The 20447-nt window shown below is 31.9% G+C and overlaps 1 protein-coding gene across 1 annotated transcript; it reads left to right on the top strand.

The window, feature by feature from the left end:
• Positions 1–6788: 6788 nt before the first annotated feature.
• LOC107919239 (uncharacterized) lies at positions 6789–7478 on the top strand. Its single transcript, XM_016848739.1, has 2 exons — positions 6789–7007; positions 7104–7478. The coding sequence occupies exons 1-2, from the start codon at positions 6789–6791 to the stop codon at positions 7476–7478; spliced, it is 594 nt and encodes a 197-aa protein (XP_016704228.1).
• Positions 7479–20447: the final 12969 nt, after the last annotated feature.

The raw sequence follows: 20447 nt of genomic DNA, 5'->3' as shown, positions 1-20447 counted from the left end.
TTTAAATTCATTAATTTTTATATTTAGCTTTAAAGTTAAAATTTTAATAGAAATTTTAATTTAATATTTTTTATCCTTAAAAGTTATAGTTTAAAGTTTAAAAATAAAACATAATATAATATTTATGATAGAAATAAATATTATTTAATTAAAATATTTTTTTAAGTCATGTTTTTAGCGGTGTTTGTGAGAAAAGCGTCGCTAAAGGTCTTGGTCTTTAGCGGCGTTTGTAAAAAAAGTGCCGCTAAAGGTCTTGACCTTAGCGGCATTTGTGAGAAAAATGCCGCTAAAGGTCTTGATCTTTACCGGCGTTTGTGGGATAAGCGCCGCTAAAGGTCTTGGTCTTTAGCGGCGTTTGTGAGCAAAGCGCCGCAAATACTTTTAGCGGCGCTAAAGGCCTAAAAAAGCGCCGCTAAAAGCCTGTTTTGGAGTAGTGTTACCACATTTAACATTTTTTTATTGGAAAGTTTATATTAAATAAAAATTAAAATGATTATCAAACACATTCATTTAAATATTAAATGTAAATTATTTGTTTGTGTTAAATTATAGAGTAAATTTTTTTATGTTAAAATATGTTTTAAGTCTTTATAGTATATATACCTCGTACATTTGAAATTTAATCCCTACTTTTAGTTTTAAGAATTTAGTCCCTCTACTCTTTGGATTTAAAACATCAGGTCTTGTCATTATCGTTGTTAAAGTTCTTCAATTAAATTCACTTGTGTGACCTTTTGAAATTAATATATATTCACTTGGTAGTTATGTAATATTCAAATAGATAATAACCTCTTAGCTTTAGTGGCATGAAAGCTTGAGTTCAATCCTTAATCATCTCCACCCTTAACCCCAATTATAAAAAATAATAATATTTTAGGATTTTACTTAAAAACACCATTTGAACTTGTCATGATTTTCTTTCGAGAAAAATCGACGTCTTAATTAAAAATAAATTAAAAAGATTTTAACAATACTTTGACCTACCAAAATTTTCATAATTAAAACTGTAACGCCCCAAAATTTTAATTTTGGGTATTGTGAATGTGTGACACAAAATACCTCTCTGCTTTAGTGGTTATGTGTTTTGGGTGTATTTGGGAGGTCCTAAGTTTAAGTTAGGATTTGGGAAAATTTTGGTATTTTTATGAATAAGCCTTATATTTGGTCAGTAGACTTTTAAGTAAAAGTTGGCAAATAATTAATAGAATGGGCCTGTTGGTTTGGTGGATAAGTGGAATGTTGATATGAAGGAGGTCCTGTGTTCGAATTTTGGCGTGGGTATTATTTTTGCTCGTGCGTCCAGGAGAGTTTGAAATGGACTAAAAATCTGAGTAGTGGATTTAGTAGGGAGTTTGATGGAGAGAAATAAGGGATTGGGGTGGTTATCAAATATTCTGTTCATCTTTTTTTTCTTTTTTTTTTTGCTTTCCCCAAAATCTCTCCACCTTCTTGTCATTTTTCTCTTCATTGCTGTCGAATTTCTGCTCACTTTCACCCTTCATCTTCTTATTTTTCTTTTCCCACTCTGCCTTGTGTCGCTCCGCGTTTATTTGCGATCGTTCGGTAAGTTTTAGATAAGGTATTTGTCTCCGTTTGTTAACTTTCTTCCAATGTGTTTTGTTTATGCCAATTAGAGGAGGATTCAAGGGCTCGTAATCACCAATCAAAGTCTTAGTTTGTGTGGGAATTACTGTTCATCGGTTGAAGGTAAGGTTTAGTCGCTTATGGGTTAAAATCCTGATACGAGTTCGATTTAGGATCACGTTATGTGAGATTAAATTAGTGTTATTTGTTCAATTATAGGCTTTGAAGTGCTCGAAGACTGTTTTAGCATCAAACAAAACTAGGTGTGTACCCGAAACGAAAAATATGAGATTCAGTGTAAAGTCAAAATTATTTGTTGTTTGGACAACAGTAGTAGGCTAACTTTGAAAAATCACCATAAATTGTGAAAATCTAATTAGAGGATGAAAAAAATATGGAATTAAAGCTTATTGAGTCTAGTTTCTCATAGAAGAAACAGTGTAAGTAATAGAGTTGTAAATCGTTAGATATAATAAGTTTTGTGAGACAAGATCAGAATGAATTCGAGTTCCCCTATTCTGACTTTGGAAAATCATCAAAAATTAGAGAAAAATAATTAGGGGTTAAAATTTACATGTTTAAATTATTAATGAGTCTATTTTCAATAGAAACAAATGGTAACAACATCCAAATTTTGTACTAAGATATAATTAATTTTTAGAAAAGAAAGATTGAAGGTGTCAGACAGCAGAATAGGGGTAAGATTGAAGATTTTACTGTACTTATTGGCTGAACTAAAAATTTTGAAAAATTTATGGTAGAAAGGTATTTGAGTCTAGTTTCAAAGACATCAAGTCGACCTTAATTTAGAAATTTGTAGCTCAAGATATAAATAATTTAGCAATAGTGACCAAGTAGACGACTTTGAAGGAACATATAAGTAAATAGTGAAAACATATATGAATATTTAGCTAGCACGGGTTACATTAAAAATGGACCACTTGGCCAAGGCCAATTTGGGCTGAGCGGGCCACACGGGCAGACCACATGGGCGTGTGAGCGGGCCCAGGGCTACTTTAACTGTGCACTGGGATTTGTTATTGTTTGTTTTCTGTGGGATTACACATTGAGTTTTCGTAAACTCACCCCTTTTGTTTAAATGTGCACAGGTAATCCCTAGATCTAGACGAATCGGTGCGGCGGAGGACTCGACGATGACCATGGTTTTGGACTTTCATGGTTTTTAACCCATATTTACGATAATTGGTTTTATTTATATTTTATTTTTACTGGCTAAGTTTTTGGGTTGTAATTGAACTTTCAGACTTTGGTTTTAGGTTTTAATTATCTTTACCTTATGGATTACAACTGCTAGTAGTAGGAAACCTCGGTTTTCAAAAGAACGGTTGTTTAATCTATTTTAAAAGCTTCCGCAAAGGAATAACGTTTTGAAACTATCGATTAAATGAGCAACACAATTTTGGAACTAATAAGATATTAAGATAATGAATTCAATGGAGATGGTTTTAACACGATGACACGATTTTCAAACACCCTATCATGTGACATCGCTAGATCTAACCATAACGTCTGGGCCGAGTTTGGGGTGTTACAAAAACTAAAACACAATTTTTTCCTACTAAGCGTCTTAAAGGGTTCGAACACATGAACTAAGAGAGTACTAATACTTAGCCGATGAACCACTAGACTCATTAACGTCCCCCAAATGCAATAAGAAAATGTAAATTTCTAACCGAAGTCTCTGACTCACATGCAAACCTTAATTCTTCTAACCCCCAAAACCAGGATGTTACAACTTGCCCCTCTTTAAAAAAATTTCGTCCTTGAAATTTCCCACTAACAGAACAGTCGTCTAAACATAGCTCACTACCACACTTCCGTTGTGCACTTTGATCCCAATGCATTACTGAAACAAACTTAACCTTAAAATCCCACACACACCACTCAAACACTTAACCTCTAAACCAAATCAATTTTACTTTACTATCACACACACAATACATTATCCAACAATCAAAAAGTCAAATCATTCTTAAACAACAACACACAAAGTCGAGATAACCTACAACCATACCTGTCTCAATGTCGTCGAAGGCACTCCCTAATCCGATGCTCCGTGGACACACATCTAAAACATGCTCCCAACTTTTTTCGACATTCGCCCGGATGTCGTTTATTACAATACCCACAAACCACAATATTCGCGCCACTACCAGAACCTTCTGCATTACCTTCCTCAAACTTTTGCTGAGATTTGAGTCATTTTACAACTGGTGACACTGAGCTCGAAGGACTACGACCTCTCCTATTCCCACATTCCACACACCTAATTTTTCCAAACCTAGCCTCGAAAACAGTCTCCAAAACTTCCCTTATCAACTGGGTAAGTGTCTCAACACTAACCTCCGAATTACCGCCACCCATAATTGGCTTCTCCATAGTAACCTCCGACTTATGAGCAGACACTCGCCCCGGTAAAGTCGAAGATTCATCCAAAATCTCGCAGGGTTGCTCCTCGCGATCTTGCTTATCACCAGAATCTATAACAATTCTTGTATCTAAATTCTTAACAGATCTACAATTCCAATCGAAATACTAGAAGTAAAAATCAAAACCATACAATCTAATCTTACAGTTCTAAACTTACAATCTCGGTGTTTCACACGGACCAGAGTCGGAGTCTCAAACATTTTATTTCCATCAATCACTTTCAAACACAATGGTATATTTTGTCAATTTTTTTAAACTCACACGCATGCAGACAAGTAAAAACACAGGCCGAGCTTTTGTAAACTTGACTTTGATATCACTAAATGTAACACCCTGAAATCTGGCCTAAAAGTTTTGACCAAGTCTCGGAGGTCACATTGACCTTCGAGTGACTTTCAAAATAAATGGCATACGATTTCATAAAACTCATTAAAAATCCATCATTATGTGTTTTACAAAAAAAAAAAATCGGTAAAATCTCTTTTAGATTTTTTTCAAATGTAATTTTCAAGTCACTTAATTTAATTAAAACCAGTTTATCGATTTATGCACCATATATGAAAGTGTCAGATCAAATCCAGAAGTAAGACTTAAGTAGTTACCGAATAGACACAGTTGTCTAGATTAACAAAAGCCATGCTTGATAACATTAAATTAAATCAAGTCCAGAAATCATACCACAGTTCACTTAACATTTATTTCCAAAATCAATAAGACCTAATTTATGAATTCGTAATTAATGTTCTTAAAGATCAAACCAAAAATGGAAAAACTTCGAGACTTCTGATTTGATGAGTCCGAGATCTAGCTACATGAATTACCTGAGAATGAGAAACTAGGGGAGTGAGCTACACAAGCTTAGTATGAGTGCAAAACAAAAGTAAATGGCAAATGATGAAGAACTAATCAAATATACAGAAAATTATTTACTAACAAAATATGAAAATCTTGAACCTATAGTCAGATATACGAAAAATTTCCATAACATATAAAACACGAATATAATATTCCAACCACACATGTTACTTAATCACATAAGATTATACAAACCATTTCACAAAAATCCCAACGTTCACACAAACAAATATATACTCGGATGCGAAATAAATGAAACAAGTAAAATCCCACCCACCCAACTAAAACACCACTCCGACCACCCTGAACACCACAATTGGGATATGGTAGGTCCATCCACCCTACACACCACGATAGTGGATCTAAGCCACTCAAATAGAAAGATGCAGCTGAGCTAACATATATATAGCGGACGTACAACTATCAAATTAATTTGTAGTTTGACTTCCAAAACAGACTTCATTCTTTTCACAACCAAAATCCCAGACCCAAATGCAGATATGGAATGTTATACATACATAGTAACATATCTATACAGTAATGTTTTTAATAAACAAATATATGTATTGTGCTTAACAGTGACATTAATATTGGATAAATAGCATAAGCAGGCAGCCTTTACGCGTCTCATATACTAGCATTACTCAGGTTATAATTTAGCGAATATCACACATGTTCCCAAATAACAAAATAGTAGCCCACTTCACATATATACACAATGTTTGCGCACCAAAACAACAACAAAAACCAACCCGCATATGTGGCATTTTACGCACTAAAAAAATAACAACTAGGCTCATATATGCAACAATAAACTCATCCAAAAGAAACAGTAGAATGTGCACACATATACGACATTTACTCAACAAAATGTGCATACAGATGCGTCATTTACTCAGCAAAAATAGCAGCAAATGTTCATTACAACGATAGGGTATTTTCACAAAAAATCAAAATACGAACAACAACCTATTCTAACACAAAATGACAAACATCGACATATTTAGTGTAAAATTAGTATACAAACACGACACGGTAACAACAACCACATTAGCGAAAAATGGTAGCAAGATATGGCTTAAGTGCAGCACGCACACATATATGATATAACTTAACGAAGTCTCACACTCCTACGGAAGTTTAGATGAGCAACGAATTTCACAAGGACCTAAATGAGTCAATCTGTGAGTAAAGAGTGAAAACTGCAAAACAAAAGTGAACAAGGAAACAAAACTCATCCCTACTTACTAATGTTTGAGAAGCACACCTAATTTCACGATTCAAAGCACCAAAATCGACCGATTTGCCTCCATTCTACCTATCTAAAAATTCAATTATGATTATCCACAAACTATTTTAAAAACCTCGATCAAACGGTATTAAATAATCAAAGAAAACCAAATTAAAAACTCAAAAGGAAACACTTACACGCTACAAAACTTTGACGAATACAAATGATGATCCTCTGATGAAGCGACAGAAATTAAAGCTTTCATGCAAAACAAAGTTGGTGCAAAACTACCAAAAATTTAATATTCTAACAGTGAAAAAAAACAAAGAATGTTAGGTCTTATGTTTGTTGAATAATTTCCTAATTATTAGGAGCATATTTTAGTTTGTTATTGTTTTTGAATTAGTCTTTGTTTCTGTTTTTTTAGTTTCTTGAGTTAGTGGGATACGATAGCTTCTTTTTAGCTTTTCTATTTTTGTAATGTTATTTAAAGCCACTGCTGTTTGTTCTCAAAGTCATGAGAAATACATATTGCATTGTGTTGCATTTCTCTGTTGAGTTCATCATTTTATTTTACATTTGGTATCAAGAGCTTGGTCCAAGAGGCCTGATTGAAGAAAATAATAGAGTTTTCCTTTGAGAGGAACACGAGAGAAGAGTGTGAAGAATGGCCAAAAGCAGTTCCAACAATAGTGCGTTTGTGCAACCTGCTGTTCCCAAGTTTGATGGGTACTATGAACACTGGGCAAAATTGATGGAGAATTTCCTTCGAGTAAAGGAATTTTGGAGCCTAGTAGAAGATAGAATAGATGAAATTCCAGTAGAGATAGAACCATCTGAAGAAGAGGTAAAGCTGTTTGAAGAACAACAAATGAAAGACAAGAAAGTGAAGTATTATCTCTACTAAGCAATAAGTAGAGAAATCATGGAGACCATTCTCAATGATGATACATCCAAATAGATATAAGATTCAATGAATCAGAAATTCAAGGGATCAACAAGGGTCAAGAGAGCACAACTTCAAGCTCTAAAAATTGAGTTTAAAATATTGAGAATGAAGGAAGGAGAAACTGTCAATGCTTATTTCGGAAGAACTCTCTCAATTGCCAAAAAGATGAAAGCATACAGAGAGAATATCAAAGAAGCTGATATTACATTGAAGATTCTGCAATCATTAGTTCCTAAATTTAATTATGTTCTATGCTCAATTGAGGAATCAAACAATATGAAGACCCTATCGGTAGATGAACTTCAGAGCAGTCTGTTGATTTATGAACAAAGAATGATAGGCCCAATTGAGGAAGAGTATGTCTTGAAGGTTACAAATGAAGATCGAGGTGGAAGAGACAGAGGCTAGACTAGAGGTAGAGGAAGAGGCAGATGCTGTGGCAGACAGAGTGTAGATAAAGCAACTATAGGATGCTACAAGTGTCACAATTTGGGGCATTATCAGTATGAATGTCCCAATTGGGAAAAGAAAGCTCATTATGCAGAAATTTATGATGAAGACGAGATGTTATTGATGGCACAAGTAGATCCGAAGTAAAACAAAAGAGAAGGAATATGGTTTCTCGATTCTGGGCGTTCAAATCACATGTCTAAAAACAAAGAATGGTTCACAAGACTTGATAAATGATTCAAGCATTAGGTAAAACTTAGGAACGACTTTAAACTTATAGTGAAAGGGAAATGAGACATTAAGCTGGTATTTGGAGGAAAAGTCCAAACAGTAAGGGATATGTATTTTATACCTGATTTATGCAGTAATTTGCTCAGTATAGGTCAATTACAAGATCGAGGCATCACTATTCTGATCAAACATGGAGCTTGCAAGCTATACCATCCAACTCGTGGGCTTATAATGGAAAGTACAATTACTGCCAACAGAATGTTTGTAGTCACCATAAATATTCTGATGACATCAGCCTCCTGCTTCAACACATACAATGAGGATTCCAGCGATATTTGACACAAATGATACGGACATTTGAGTTACAAAAATTTGGCATTATTGCATAACAAGGAGATGGTTCAAGGGCTTCCCAAAATTAGAACACCAATAAATAGATGCACTAGCTGCATGGCAGGGAAACAACATAGAAAAGCTATTCCAAAGAAGAGTAAATGAAGAGCAGCAAAGTAACTGCAGCTCATCTATACTGATATTTGTGGCCCCATTTCACCTACATCATATAGTAGAAAGAAGTACATGTTAACTTTCATAGATGATTTTAGTCGAAAGTTGTGGGTTTATTTTCTGAATGAGAATAGTGAGGCATTTATAACTTTCAAAAATTTCAAAATAATGGTGGAGAAAGAGTCTGGTTTATCATTGTGCAGTTTAAAAACAAACATATGAGGAGAATTCAACTCTGAAGAGTTCTCAAATTTTTGCAAGGTACAAGGTATCAAAAGGCAACTCACAACAGCTTATACGCCTCAGCAAAATAGAGTTGCTGAGCGTAAAAATCGTACCATTCTCAACATGGTGAGATGCGTACTTGAAGAAAAAAATATGCCCAAAATGTTCTGGTCAGATGTTGTAAAATGGATGTGCCACGTGTTAAACAGAAGTCCTACTGCCTGCTTGAAGAATAAAACCCCTAAAGAATACTGGAGTAACCTCAAACCCAATGTTGAATACTTTCGGGTGTTTGGATGTATTGGAAATGTTCAAGTACCTGAGGCAAAAAGACAAAAGCTAGATGCAAGAAGCCAAAAGCAAGTTCTGATCAGTTACAATGAAGAATCAAAAGGTTGCAAAATGATTAATCCACATACAAAGAAAATCATCATCAGCAGAGACGTGGTTTTTGAATAAAATGAAGGTTGAGATTGAAGCAGTACAAAAGAAGAAACCATAAATGATGTATTAGATTGAGGAGAAGCCTATGAATAAGCATACAATCAAAATGATAAAGATGAATCAAATTTAAACGATGAAGATTCAGTTGATGAGAACTCCACCTCAAGTGATGCAGCAAATCTCTCAATGATGAAGCAGCAGCTCCTCAAACTCGAGAAAGAAGGGCTCCAGCATATCTAGATGATTACACGAGTGGAGAAGGTCTCTTAGAAGACAAGGTACAAAACGTTGTGTTATTTTTATCTATTGATGATCTTTTATCCTATGAACAAGTAGTAAAATTAAAAGGTTAGAAGAAGGCGATGGATCTTGAAATTGAAGCAATAGAGAAGAATCATACATGGAAGTAGGTAAAAGCTCCCTCCGGTATGAAAGTGATTGGAGTCAAGTGGGTCTAGCGGACAAAATTGAACAAAAATGGCGAAATTGATAAGTGCAAGGCGAGACTGGTGGCCAAGGGATATGCTCAAGAGAAGGGGATAGACTATAATGAGGTGTTCGGCCCTGTAGCAAGATGGGATACTATTCGAATGGTATTAGCTCTTGCAGTAAGAAATGGCTGGAAAGTTTTTCAACTCGACGTCAAAAGTGCCTTTCTACATTGTAAACTCAATGAAGATGTATACGTCACTCAACCATAAGGTTATGAAATGAAGGGAGAAGAAGAAAAATGTACAAATTGAAGAAGGCTCTCTAAAGCTTAAAACAAGTTCTAAGAGCATTGTTCAGCAGAATTGAAGGATACTTTATCAAAGAAGGTTTCGAAAAGAGTTGCTGTAAACACATTTTATTTGTCAAAAAGCGTGAGGATAACAAGATTCTGATTGTAAGTCTCTACGTTGATGATTTCATTTTTATAAGTAATGATTTGTTAATGATGCAAGGTTTCAAAAACTCAATGAAAAATGGGTTTGAAATGACTAATTTGGGTGAGATGAAGTAGTTTCTGGGAATAGAAGTATATCAAGACACTAATGGGATCTTCATCAACCAAGAGAAATATGCCAATGAAGTTCTTGAAAAATTCAGAATGGAGGCTCATAATGGAGTCAGGAATCCAATAGTTCCTGGTAGCAAATTATCAAAGGAGGAAGAAGGAGCACAAGTTGATGAAACTTTATTCTAGCAAATTGTAAGAAGTTTGATATACATGACAGTCACAAGACCTGATTTGATGTACAGTGTATGTCTGGTCAGTAGATTCATGCCAAATCTAATGGAAGCACATATGTTGGCAGCTAAATGAATTTTGAGATATGTTCAAGCTACCACAGATTTTGGCATTCTTTACAAGAGGAATTGCACACATGAACTAATGGAGTACACAGACAATGATTATGCTGGAGATTTGAGTGATCGAAAGAGTACTTCAGGCTATGTCTTTATGCTAAGTGGAGGATCAGTAGCTTGGGCATAAAAAAAGCAACCTGTTGTTACTCTATCAACTACAGAAGTAGAGTATGTAGCTGCTGCCTCATGTGCTTGTCAAAGTGTATGGATGCAGCGAATTTGGAAGCAAATTAAAGGTACCCAAAGCAAATCAGTCAAAATTCTTTGTGATAACTCCTCTACCATTAAGCTTGCAAAAAATCCAGTCTTTCAGGGAAGAAATAAACACATTAATGTAAGGTTTCACTTTCTAAGAAATCTTATATCTGATGGATCAATTAGCATGGAGTACTGCAGAACTGGTGAGCAAGTAACAGATATTATGACCAAACCCTTGAAGCTCGATCAATTCGAAAAACTCAGAGAAGCACTTGGCGTTTGAAGTTGTAGTGATATAAACTAACATACAGTTGGTATGTTTAGTTTAAGGGAGGGTTTTGTTAGATCTTATGTTTGTTGAATAAGTTCCTAATTATTAGGAGCATATCTTAGTTTTTTATTGTTTTTGAATTAGTCTTTGTTTCAGTTTTTTAGTTTTCTGAGTTAGTGGGATACGATAGCTTCTTTTTAGCTTTTCTGTTTTTGTAAGGCTATTTAAAGCCCCAGCTGTTTGCTTTCAAAGCCATGAGAAATACAGCTTGCATTGTCTTGTATTTTTCTGTTGAGTTCATCATTTTATTTTGTAAAGAAAATAATAAAATAATGGTCAGTAAAATAGAAAAATTGATATTTGAAGAAGGAGAAGGAGTTGACGTGAGAGAGAGGGAGAGAATAAAGTAACGTAAGCCAAAATTTTCTGTGACTTCCCTATTTTTTTTTATTTTTTTAAAAATAAAATAAATTAAAAACTTAACCAACTAAAATAGAAATTAAAAATATTTTAGTAATACTTTAATCTACCAAAATTTTCAGAATTAAAACTATAACAAAAATATTTCCTACTAAGTGTCTTAAAGATTCAAACATAGGAACTAAGAGAATACGGACACTTAGCCACTAAACCACTAGACTCACTAATGTCCTCCCAAACGCAATAAGAAGACATAAATGTCTAACCGAAGTCTCAGACTCATATGCAAACCTTAATTCTTCTAACCCCAAAACTGGGATGATACATATATAGATTTGATAGTGATATGGATCAGCGCTAATTGGTAGGACTTCCTTAATGTAAGTGAGCTACTCTTTAGCACGCGAGGTGCCTTGGTGTGTAGGCATCAGGCCAAGTGGATGGTATGTTGTCTCTTTGGAAGGAAACCCAATGATAGTTTAGGGCCAATAAGCCTCGTATCGTACGTTGTGCAGCTAGGTGTGATTGAACCCTAGATTTCTCTCGGCCTCACAGGATCCTCCAATAAAAATCCTTAGTGATACTTTTAAGGCTATAAGACAATGTTAACATAGGAAAGGAGTCAATATGTTATTGTTAGAGTGGACAACTAGTTGGTGGATCAACTACTAATGTTATGAGAATGTAGAGATATTGAGTGGCTTTGTATGTCAAAGTTGGGATAGTGCTTTAGCGTGAGCTTTGAGATGTGAACATGATATTGAGTGTTTATCATACCTTAGACTAACCTTGAGTGGGTAGAATGTGTATGGCCTTTGAGTGGCCTTATTGAGGGATGCGTTGGGCTAGAGTAGCCCTTATTGATAATGCCAAGTAATGAGTAATGCCTTGGGTTTCAACTCATGAGATAGGAAAAGTGTGTATAGACTTGGTGTTGGGTTTCACGAAGTCTTCATAAAGGATACTGATGCTCAAGATCATTGATATAGATGGATGCTTGAGAGTTCATGCAAGTATGAGTATCAAAAGCATGATATGAGTGGATGTTCTCCCTTGAGCAATGTGATGGGATGCAAATTATATATCGAGGTCAATCTAAATAATAAGCCATTGAGATGAGGCGCTAACCCTATGTTTGGGTAAATAAATATAAAGGAAAAGAAAGCAAGGTTAAGGAAAGGAATTGATAAGTTTTTATTTTGTTTGTATAGTTAAAATTAGTAAAATAAAGTAAAGTAAATAAATATTTACAACATTTGGTCGGTTAAATAACTGAAAGTAAAAGAAATGATTGATTATAATGTTTTTTTTTCCAATTATATTCTTTTTTATAAAAGAATTTATATACAAATTTAATAAGATAAAATTGGTATTTCATATCTTAAAAGAAACCTCGCTTTTCTTCCCCTAATTTTTCTCCTAAATTGGAGCAAATAAAAACTATGTAAATCAAAGGTAGAGTTGTGGCCTGGCTCGAAGGCCTGTCTGAAAAATTGGTTTGGACAAAAAAATAATGCTCGTTTAGAAAATGGATTGGGCCTTGATTAAGGTTTTCTTTCCCATGCCCAACTCAAATTTGCAATTTAAAAAACCCTGTTATTTTGATGTTGTTCTCCCACTTTTTGTCACTGTTTTGCTACTATTTAACAATTATATTACTACTACTTTGTTGTTAATATTTGAATATTGCATAACACTTTTTTGTTGTTAATTTTGCTATTATTTTAGAGGTATTTGTTTGTTAAGTTGCACTTATCTTAGTGTTAATTAAGTATAAAAGATTTTTTTTTAATTTATTTTCAATTTGTTGGAAAAACTTATTTTAATATTTTTAATGTATTTGGTGTATTATATTTTTTAAAATTTTTTTATATAAAAAATTAAAAATTAAAAAAGAGAAGAGTGGGTCGGACTTTAGCATTTTTATCCGAGTTAGACTTTAACAAAAATTTAAACACATTTTTTAGATTAGCCCGAGCCCAAACCTATCAATCGAGCGTAAAACCTTGTTAGGACCCAACCCGACCCATGAACGAGAAATCATGAAATATTCAGCAACTTCTACTTTCCCTTATTTTAAATAAAATAAGTTATCTAAAGAAAGGAAAGTGTGTTACTTTTTTTTTTTGTTTTTCTCTTGTTTCAGTGCAATCCAAACATAGAGTAAGAGAAAAGGAGAAGCGAAAGGGTGATCATGATTATGAGTACTCATGGCACAGATATTGTGTTGTTTTGGGTTAAGGAACGAGATGTCCATGACACTTCTGTTTGTATGGATTGAGCTTTTACACACGACTTTTTCTTTTCAAATGATAAAATTTAAACCCGTATTATTTAGATATCCCACAATAATCTTATCCATTAAATTTAAAAGTACAATTCATGTAAATGTTTTTTAAGCAGAAACTGAATAAAGAAAAAAAGAAGTCATCTCATTTTGTTGTTATGAAAGTAGCCATTAAAACAAAACATCATCTTCCTTTCTTATTATGTTGAAAACATAAAAACTAAAAGAACATGAAAGAGATGGGGAAGAAACATGTCTTCTTATTAAATAAATAAGTTTAGAAGTTTTAGAATATTTTTAACTTTAATGGTGCACTTAGTAAAATATTGAGATGTTTGGTTGAAATCTCCAAAGTGTTTAATTCACCATCATTACATCTTTATATTTCACTTATTGGTTCGACATTATAAATTTTATTTATTCAACCAATTTAACGCTTCAACATTATAGAAGTTATTTCTTGACTTTAAGATCCTATGCATTCACACTCACTTGGATTAAGTTCGATGATGAAAAAGACTACTCATTCTTCCCCCTCCATGATTTCCTTTTGGTAAATTTTATAGTTGGTGACTCAATTTTTATCAAATTTTAATTTAGACAATAAAAGTAAATAATTTGTAATAAGAGCATTGCAGTTACCAACTACTTTTATTTTAGTCGCCTGTCTTTAATTTGGGGTTAAGCAATATTATTTTACACTTATTTTACATGTCACTTAATTTTAATAAAATTTCATTTTTGGCTATTTTTTTAGAATAAATTTTATTTTTCAAAAAAACAAAAAAAAACTTGGCCAATTACATGTAATTGAGTTATTAAGGTACGAAAATGAAGCCTAAGTTTTTTTCTTGTAACTCAAGTCCCTGTAAAACTCAAGTTTTTCCTTGTAAAAACTTAGATTATTTTTTTTAGGATAATGTCACATTTGATACTTGTACTTTTATAAGATGTCAAATCTGGTATCTATATTTTGAAAAATATCCAATGTGGTACCTAAACTATCAATATGTATTTTATTATAATACATGGTGTTAACACTATTAATGAATTACTAAACCAATCAATGAGAATTCAACACGGGAATTTTTTTTCAAATCATCAATCCCTCGTGGACAATAGAACATTATGTGAAAATCTAAATAAAATAAATTAAATTAAAAAACCAAATGATGAAACACATTGTTAATAAAAAGACTTAATTTATGATATAGTCTCTAAAATATGTTTTTTTTTAAATACCTGAAGTATACTCGTCTAGAAAATGTCCCTTTTTAATCCAATTTTTAATACACGTTAAAAAAGTTAGTAGCTAGCACCACGTGGAATTCTTTTTGTAAAAAATACATATTATTTTATCAAATTTGAACCAATTAAAGTGTGCAACGTAGTGGCTTTTTAATTTCACAAATATTTTTAATCCATCCTTTTCCCACGTTCTCTCTTTCTCTCTCCTCCCGTTTCATCTTCTTCCCCACTCGCATCTCCTTCCCTAGCCTTTCTTCTTCAACTTTTTACCCAACACAAAAGGAAAACCCATTGCTAAAATCTCTCTATTACCACATAATCACATCCATATCACAACTACTATTCAATACACCAAAAAAAAAAAAAAAGTAAAGACATCAAAAAGCACAAATAAAAATTTCAGCAGATACTTTGGCAAAGTCGGGTATTGCTCTCTGTTTTGTAATACTTTTGTGCTCTTGTGCCTGTGTATTTGGCCTGGAGTGTGAGCATGTTTCTTTATTTGACTTATACTTGGTTCTCAGATTGCTTAATAGAATGTTAGTTTTTAAGAAGTAAAAAAAAAAAAAAAAACAGCCACTGCCGTCACCAACTTCCCACCATCACCAGGCAAGCTAACTCTTCCCTTACATAAATCGAACTCCATTCATCACTTGCTCTAAAGCCACGCAGCTATCATCCACCACGGCCTTCATCACCACCCCATCTCAAATTTCAAGCTTCAACACTCTTACTCTTTCTAAGAGATTAATTTGTATCTTCTTTTGAAAAGAAAATGTCAAAAACGAAAAACGAGAGTCGAAAATAAGAGAATAGTAAAAATTGAACACAAACGGCCACCGGTGAGTGGTGGCCGGCGGTGGCCACTGCTGCCGAAATCTGAAATTTTCTAAGAGTAAGTTTAGATACGCTAACTTTTTTTTTTGTCTCTCACTACTACAATTATTTTTATATTAATTTAAACATATTACCTATCCAACCCTTAAATTTAGATTGAGTTTGGTTTGAAAAGAGAAGGTGATTTAAATTTAAATTTATTTAAATGAAAATTTAATTAAAGAAAACTTATATAATTTTAGATTTTATAACTTTTTCCTGACTTTTATATTTTCTTTTATAAGTTTTTAAAGTTTAAACCTATTATAAAAGAATCTTTTATATTTTATTAAAATGCCAAGGTACTTTTTTATTGGTAAGAGGTGTCAAATAGTTTTTCTAATCTCTATTACAAAATTGACTAAAAATGTAATAAATGCTTAATTGGGGCAAAAAAAAATAGGTATCAAAGTGACCTATTCATGAGTTGAGTCATCCATTTTTAGGTCTATTTTTATTTGAGCCCGACCCGAATTCGGCCCGGCTCGGCTCATGCACACCTCTATAACAAAGTGAAAAAAATGTATATTTTAGAGGCCAATTTGTGAATTAAGCCTAATAAAAAAGAAGTAAATATTAAACTTACATGAGTAAAAAATTATTTAAATATCAATTAAAAAAATTATTTTCAAATGAAAAATTCTTTGAAGAAGATAATTACTTATTTAATTGAAGAATATGACGCTTTTGCTTATGTAAATTTCATATTTACTTATTTTTTATTAATCATATGTTTAGTTATTTATTTTTAATTTAATTTAATTTTTTACAGAAAATTCCATTATCCATGTGGACTTGATGATTTGAGAAAAGAATTATGTGTTGAATTTTTATTGGCTAGTTTAGTAATTCACTAACGATGTCAAGATTAGGAACCATAATAAAACACTTATTGTTAGTTCAAATGCCACATGAGATATTTTCAAAGCACAGATGCCACATTGGGCATTTTACATAAGCACAGATACCATATTAAAACATATATTTATAGTTCAAGTACCTATATTGAACATTTTATGAAAGTCCATGTATCAAATGTAACACTATCCTTTTTTTTTCTTGAAAAAAAAACTAAATTTAATATTTAAAAAGATAAAATAGCTTTTTCTCTATAAAAACCCAAAGCTTTCTTTATAATTTAGAGTTTAGTATTTTAAATTATTATTTATGGTTTATTATTTAGTATTTAAATTAATATTTAAGATTTAGAATTTAGAATTTAGTATTTAATATTTAAATTTTAGCTGTTAGATTTTTTTAGATGTAAAGTTAGGATTTAAAATGTAAATTTTAGTATTTAAAGTTTAACATTTAAAATTTAAGGTTTAAAGTTTATTGTTTATAAAATATATAAATTAATTTTGAAAAATTATAGTAGTAATTAATTTTATAAATTATAAATAAAACAATAAATACCAAGTAATAGCTATTAGTTTAAATACTAATATTAAATTCTAACCATAAATCTTAAATTTAAATTATATTGTTTTTAAAAAATTGTTAATAAGAATTTTGAGAGTATTCACTCCAACTTTTCTCTCAAGTGTTCTTGCTTTTGCTCATCTTTCAAGGCTCGTTCTTACTTCGTTCTTCTGCTGTTCTTCGTGAAAATCTTAAGGGAATTCTATTGAATCCTTTATTGTTGCGAGTTAAGCTGACTTGGGCGTTTTTGCTGTTGAATCCTTTTTTGTTGCAAGTTAGGCTGACTTAGGCGTTTTAGGCAGAGAAACTGCCTAAGGCCGCACGGATTGCGTGGGAAAACTCTAAGTCCGTGACAGTACGTGTCACTGACATGTGCTTCTTCATTATGAACAATAAGATGAATTATTTCAAGACAGGTCATATTTTATATAACCTACCCCTTGATAGTTTTGGGGGGAGGGGATTGTTATCAATACCTTATCAAAACAAGCTTCATCGCCCTCATTTTGCCCAATCATGATCTCATTGACCATGACTTTGCTAGTAGGCAGCAGTTTTCCAACTATGGACCTCATTGTCATGTGTATACACAGCACGTAGAGCTCCCATTATGGCCACCTTGTCAGGGACAAGTGTTGGATTACTCTTTGCATAGATCACATGTTAAGCCTTATCAAGTTCAGGTCACTCATATTGTTACCTATCTAGAAAGTTATCAAATTTCTCAAGTGGCCAACCATGATAAGGTAAGCCCAAACCACATGTCAAGGTTTAAGGATGATCAACTTTACCTATAAATACCCATTCTTAGCCTTAGGAGGGGCTTTCTTATTCTCTAACCTTACATTTTTATGCTCTATACTAATTCCCCCCCCCCCTTTTTATGTAACTTTCAACACCTCACCATTGTATAAATTACCATATTATATCTCCTCCTTCTTTTGTACCTTGATAATTTAAATAGAATATTTATTATTTGAGTATCGATCCGATTTCTAAGCTAAGTCGAGATTAAAATAATCTATCCTTAAATGTTGAAGAATATTTTAACCTTAGACAATATTAAGCATCATCCACCTTGATATTTGGCAAAAAAAAATTTCGATACAATATTAGAAATAGGGGATAAAGATAAATAATTCAAACCCATACGAAATAAGTATTTAACAATAACTTTAATTATCACTCCATTCAAGTAAAGATTTAGTACTTACCGTATGAAAATTTTCTTTAAATTTAAAAATTTAGAACTATGTCTTCAAATAAATGTTAGATAACTTAATTTGAAGTCTGGAAAATAATGTAGTTAGGTCATGGGAACAATTTATTTTTATTAAATTTGATAATTTTTTATGCGATATAAATATGAAAACAAAAATAGCATAATAATAAAATATTCAAACACTATTAACGTCACTCTTATTCAAGATTTTAGCATCCGATAACTCATATTGTATTTATGTCTATATAATTATCAAATACTCAAAATACAATTTATATATATGAAATATCAGATTTAATATTTGATGATTCAATGCATTGTTAGTAAATTATTTTTATTCCACAATTATAAGAAGAATTCAATATTACCATTTTTTTAATTTTAATATTTAGTAGGATTAATATATAGTTTTTTATCTGAATTTGTTTAAAAATATCTAGTTGGTATTTGAATTTTTTTTTTTGCTTAGTTCGTACTTGAACTTGTATTTTGTCACTTAAATTGGTACCTCTGCACTAACATCAATAGTTTGTGTAGGTATGGCACTGATGGTCAATCGTATAGTGACACGTGGCAGCCTCTTAATATGATAGGTGGTGGACATAAATTAAAATTAAAAATATTTATTAATTAAAAAAAATATTGGACAAGTTCAAGTACCAACTAGGTATTTTTTGAATAAGCTGAAGGAGCAAACTGCATGTTAACCCTTAAAGAATTAACGTTGTTAACAAATTGAGACAATGTATGTGATAAAATACAAATTTAGATATCAATTAAGTAAAAAAAATTAAAATACCAATTAAATAATTTTAAACAAATTTAAAAAAACAAATTACATATTAATCGTATTTAATAATATTAATTTACTAATATTTATATGAAATAATTGGAATAAAAAGAAATGGAGGAGGAGGCCTAGCAAAGCCAACTTCCAAGTGGGATTAGTATCAATGTCGTGGAGCGACCATCAGTCAATTTTGGTATTTAAAATCAATTTCAGCTAATTAAGGTAGGGTCGACTTAATTAAAATCTCCCTCAAATTTCAATGTCAAAATATGGAGGTTCATGCACATACATTTAAGAAGGGTGGGTCATTCTTCTATCCATTTCCAATATTATATAATACCAATTTCTTTTTTCTTTTAAACAACTTTTGTTTTCTTTCTTCAACCTTTTGCATAATAATTTGGTTTATTCAACTTTTTAAAATTTTAACTTATTCAACCCCTTTCAAAGGAAATAAAAAATAGATGAGTACAAAGATAGAAAGATGAAAATATATATATATTTATTATAAGCGTGCTTAGTAAAAAAATGAAAAAAAAAAGTAAAAAGTAAATTTTATTTATTTATTATTTGGTAGAGTTAAAATGTGAAAGAAAAGAAAATAAAATATTTGAAAAATACATACATTTAAACTAACATACATCTCTCTAATTTTATCATCTTCATATTCTCTCATATCATTCCACTTTTTCACTCAATCAAGTACAAAAATTTAACTAATATTTTATATGAAAAAGATTTGTTATCAACTAAAATGGTCTGATTATTTGGTGTAATAATTTATTATATTAAATGTGTTCATGGAATATAATCGAGTTTGATGCGATTCTATATGTGCATAAAATTCAATAAAAAGTTAATAATGATTTATGAGTGTATAACAAAAGTTTTAGCATAATATAGCTAGAGATACAAACATTGTAAGCACGAGAATTTGGATCTGATCTCAAAATAGTTGTATTCTCCACCCCAATTAGGGTTATGGTGTATAACATATGTAATATGTTAATTCAATAACTTCTCTAATGAATCAAAGTAAACTTTTTATTTTTATTAAAGCATGTGAAAATGGTGGTCATTTCTAGAATTTCAACCTTTCATCAGGTTGAATACACTGGACTTAACAGCAAAACAGAACCATGTTATATTCCTTAAGCTTTAATCAATTCATGTGTTTGATATGAAAGTAACTTTGGGGATCATCATGTACAATGGTCCCAACATAAAACTCCAAGAAGAACACCTCAAAGCCTTCTCTAAAAAGTATCCAATGCCACAACAATTCTTTGGATGGAAAGATACCCAATTCTATAACACCGAAAACAATTACAGATCCAATATCATATTCTTTAATTTCATTTATAGATATCAATTTTATTGGCTCTCACCAATCCAAAAGACAATCACATTCGGTCCACACTCTAAATTGTACTCAT

Source organism: Gossypium hirsutum, chromosome D13 (assembly GCF_007990345.1).
Source record: "Gossypium hirsutum isolate 1008001.06 chromosome D13, Gossypium_hirsutum_v2.1, whole genome shotgun sequence".
In the NCBI taxonomy this organism is placed as follows: domain Eukaryota; kingdom Viridiplantae; phylum Streptophyta; class Magnoliopsida; order Malvales; family Malvaceae; genus Gossypium; species Gossypium hirsutum.
Note: the sequence above shows the minus strand (reverse complement) of the source record. Positions and strands in the feature narration are given on the sequence as shown.

Bases quoted from the DNA above. Each gene is read 5' to 3' on its own strand.
- LOC107919239 (XM_016848739.1), top strand. From the start codon at position 6,789: ATGGCCAAAAGCAGTTCCAACAATAGTGCGTTTGTGCAACCTGCTGTT. The intron at 7,008-7,103 runs GTGAAGTATTAT...TCAATGAATCAG, and splicing joins AACAAATGAAAGACAAGAAA to AAATTCAAGGGATCAACAAG.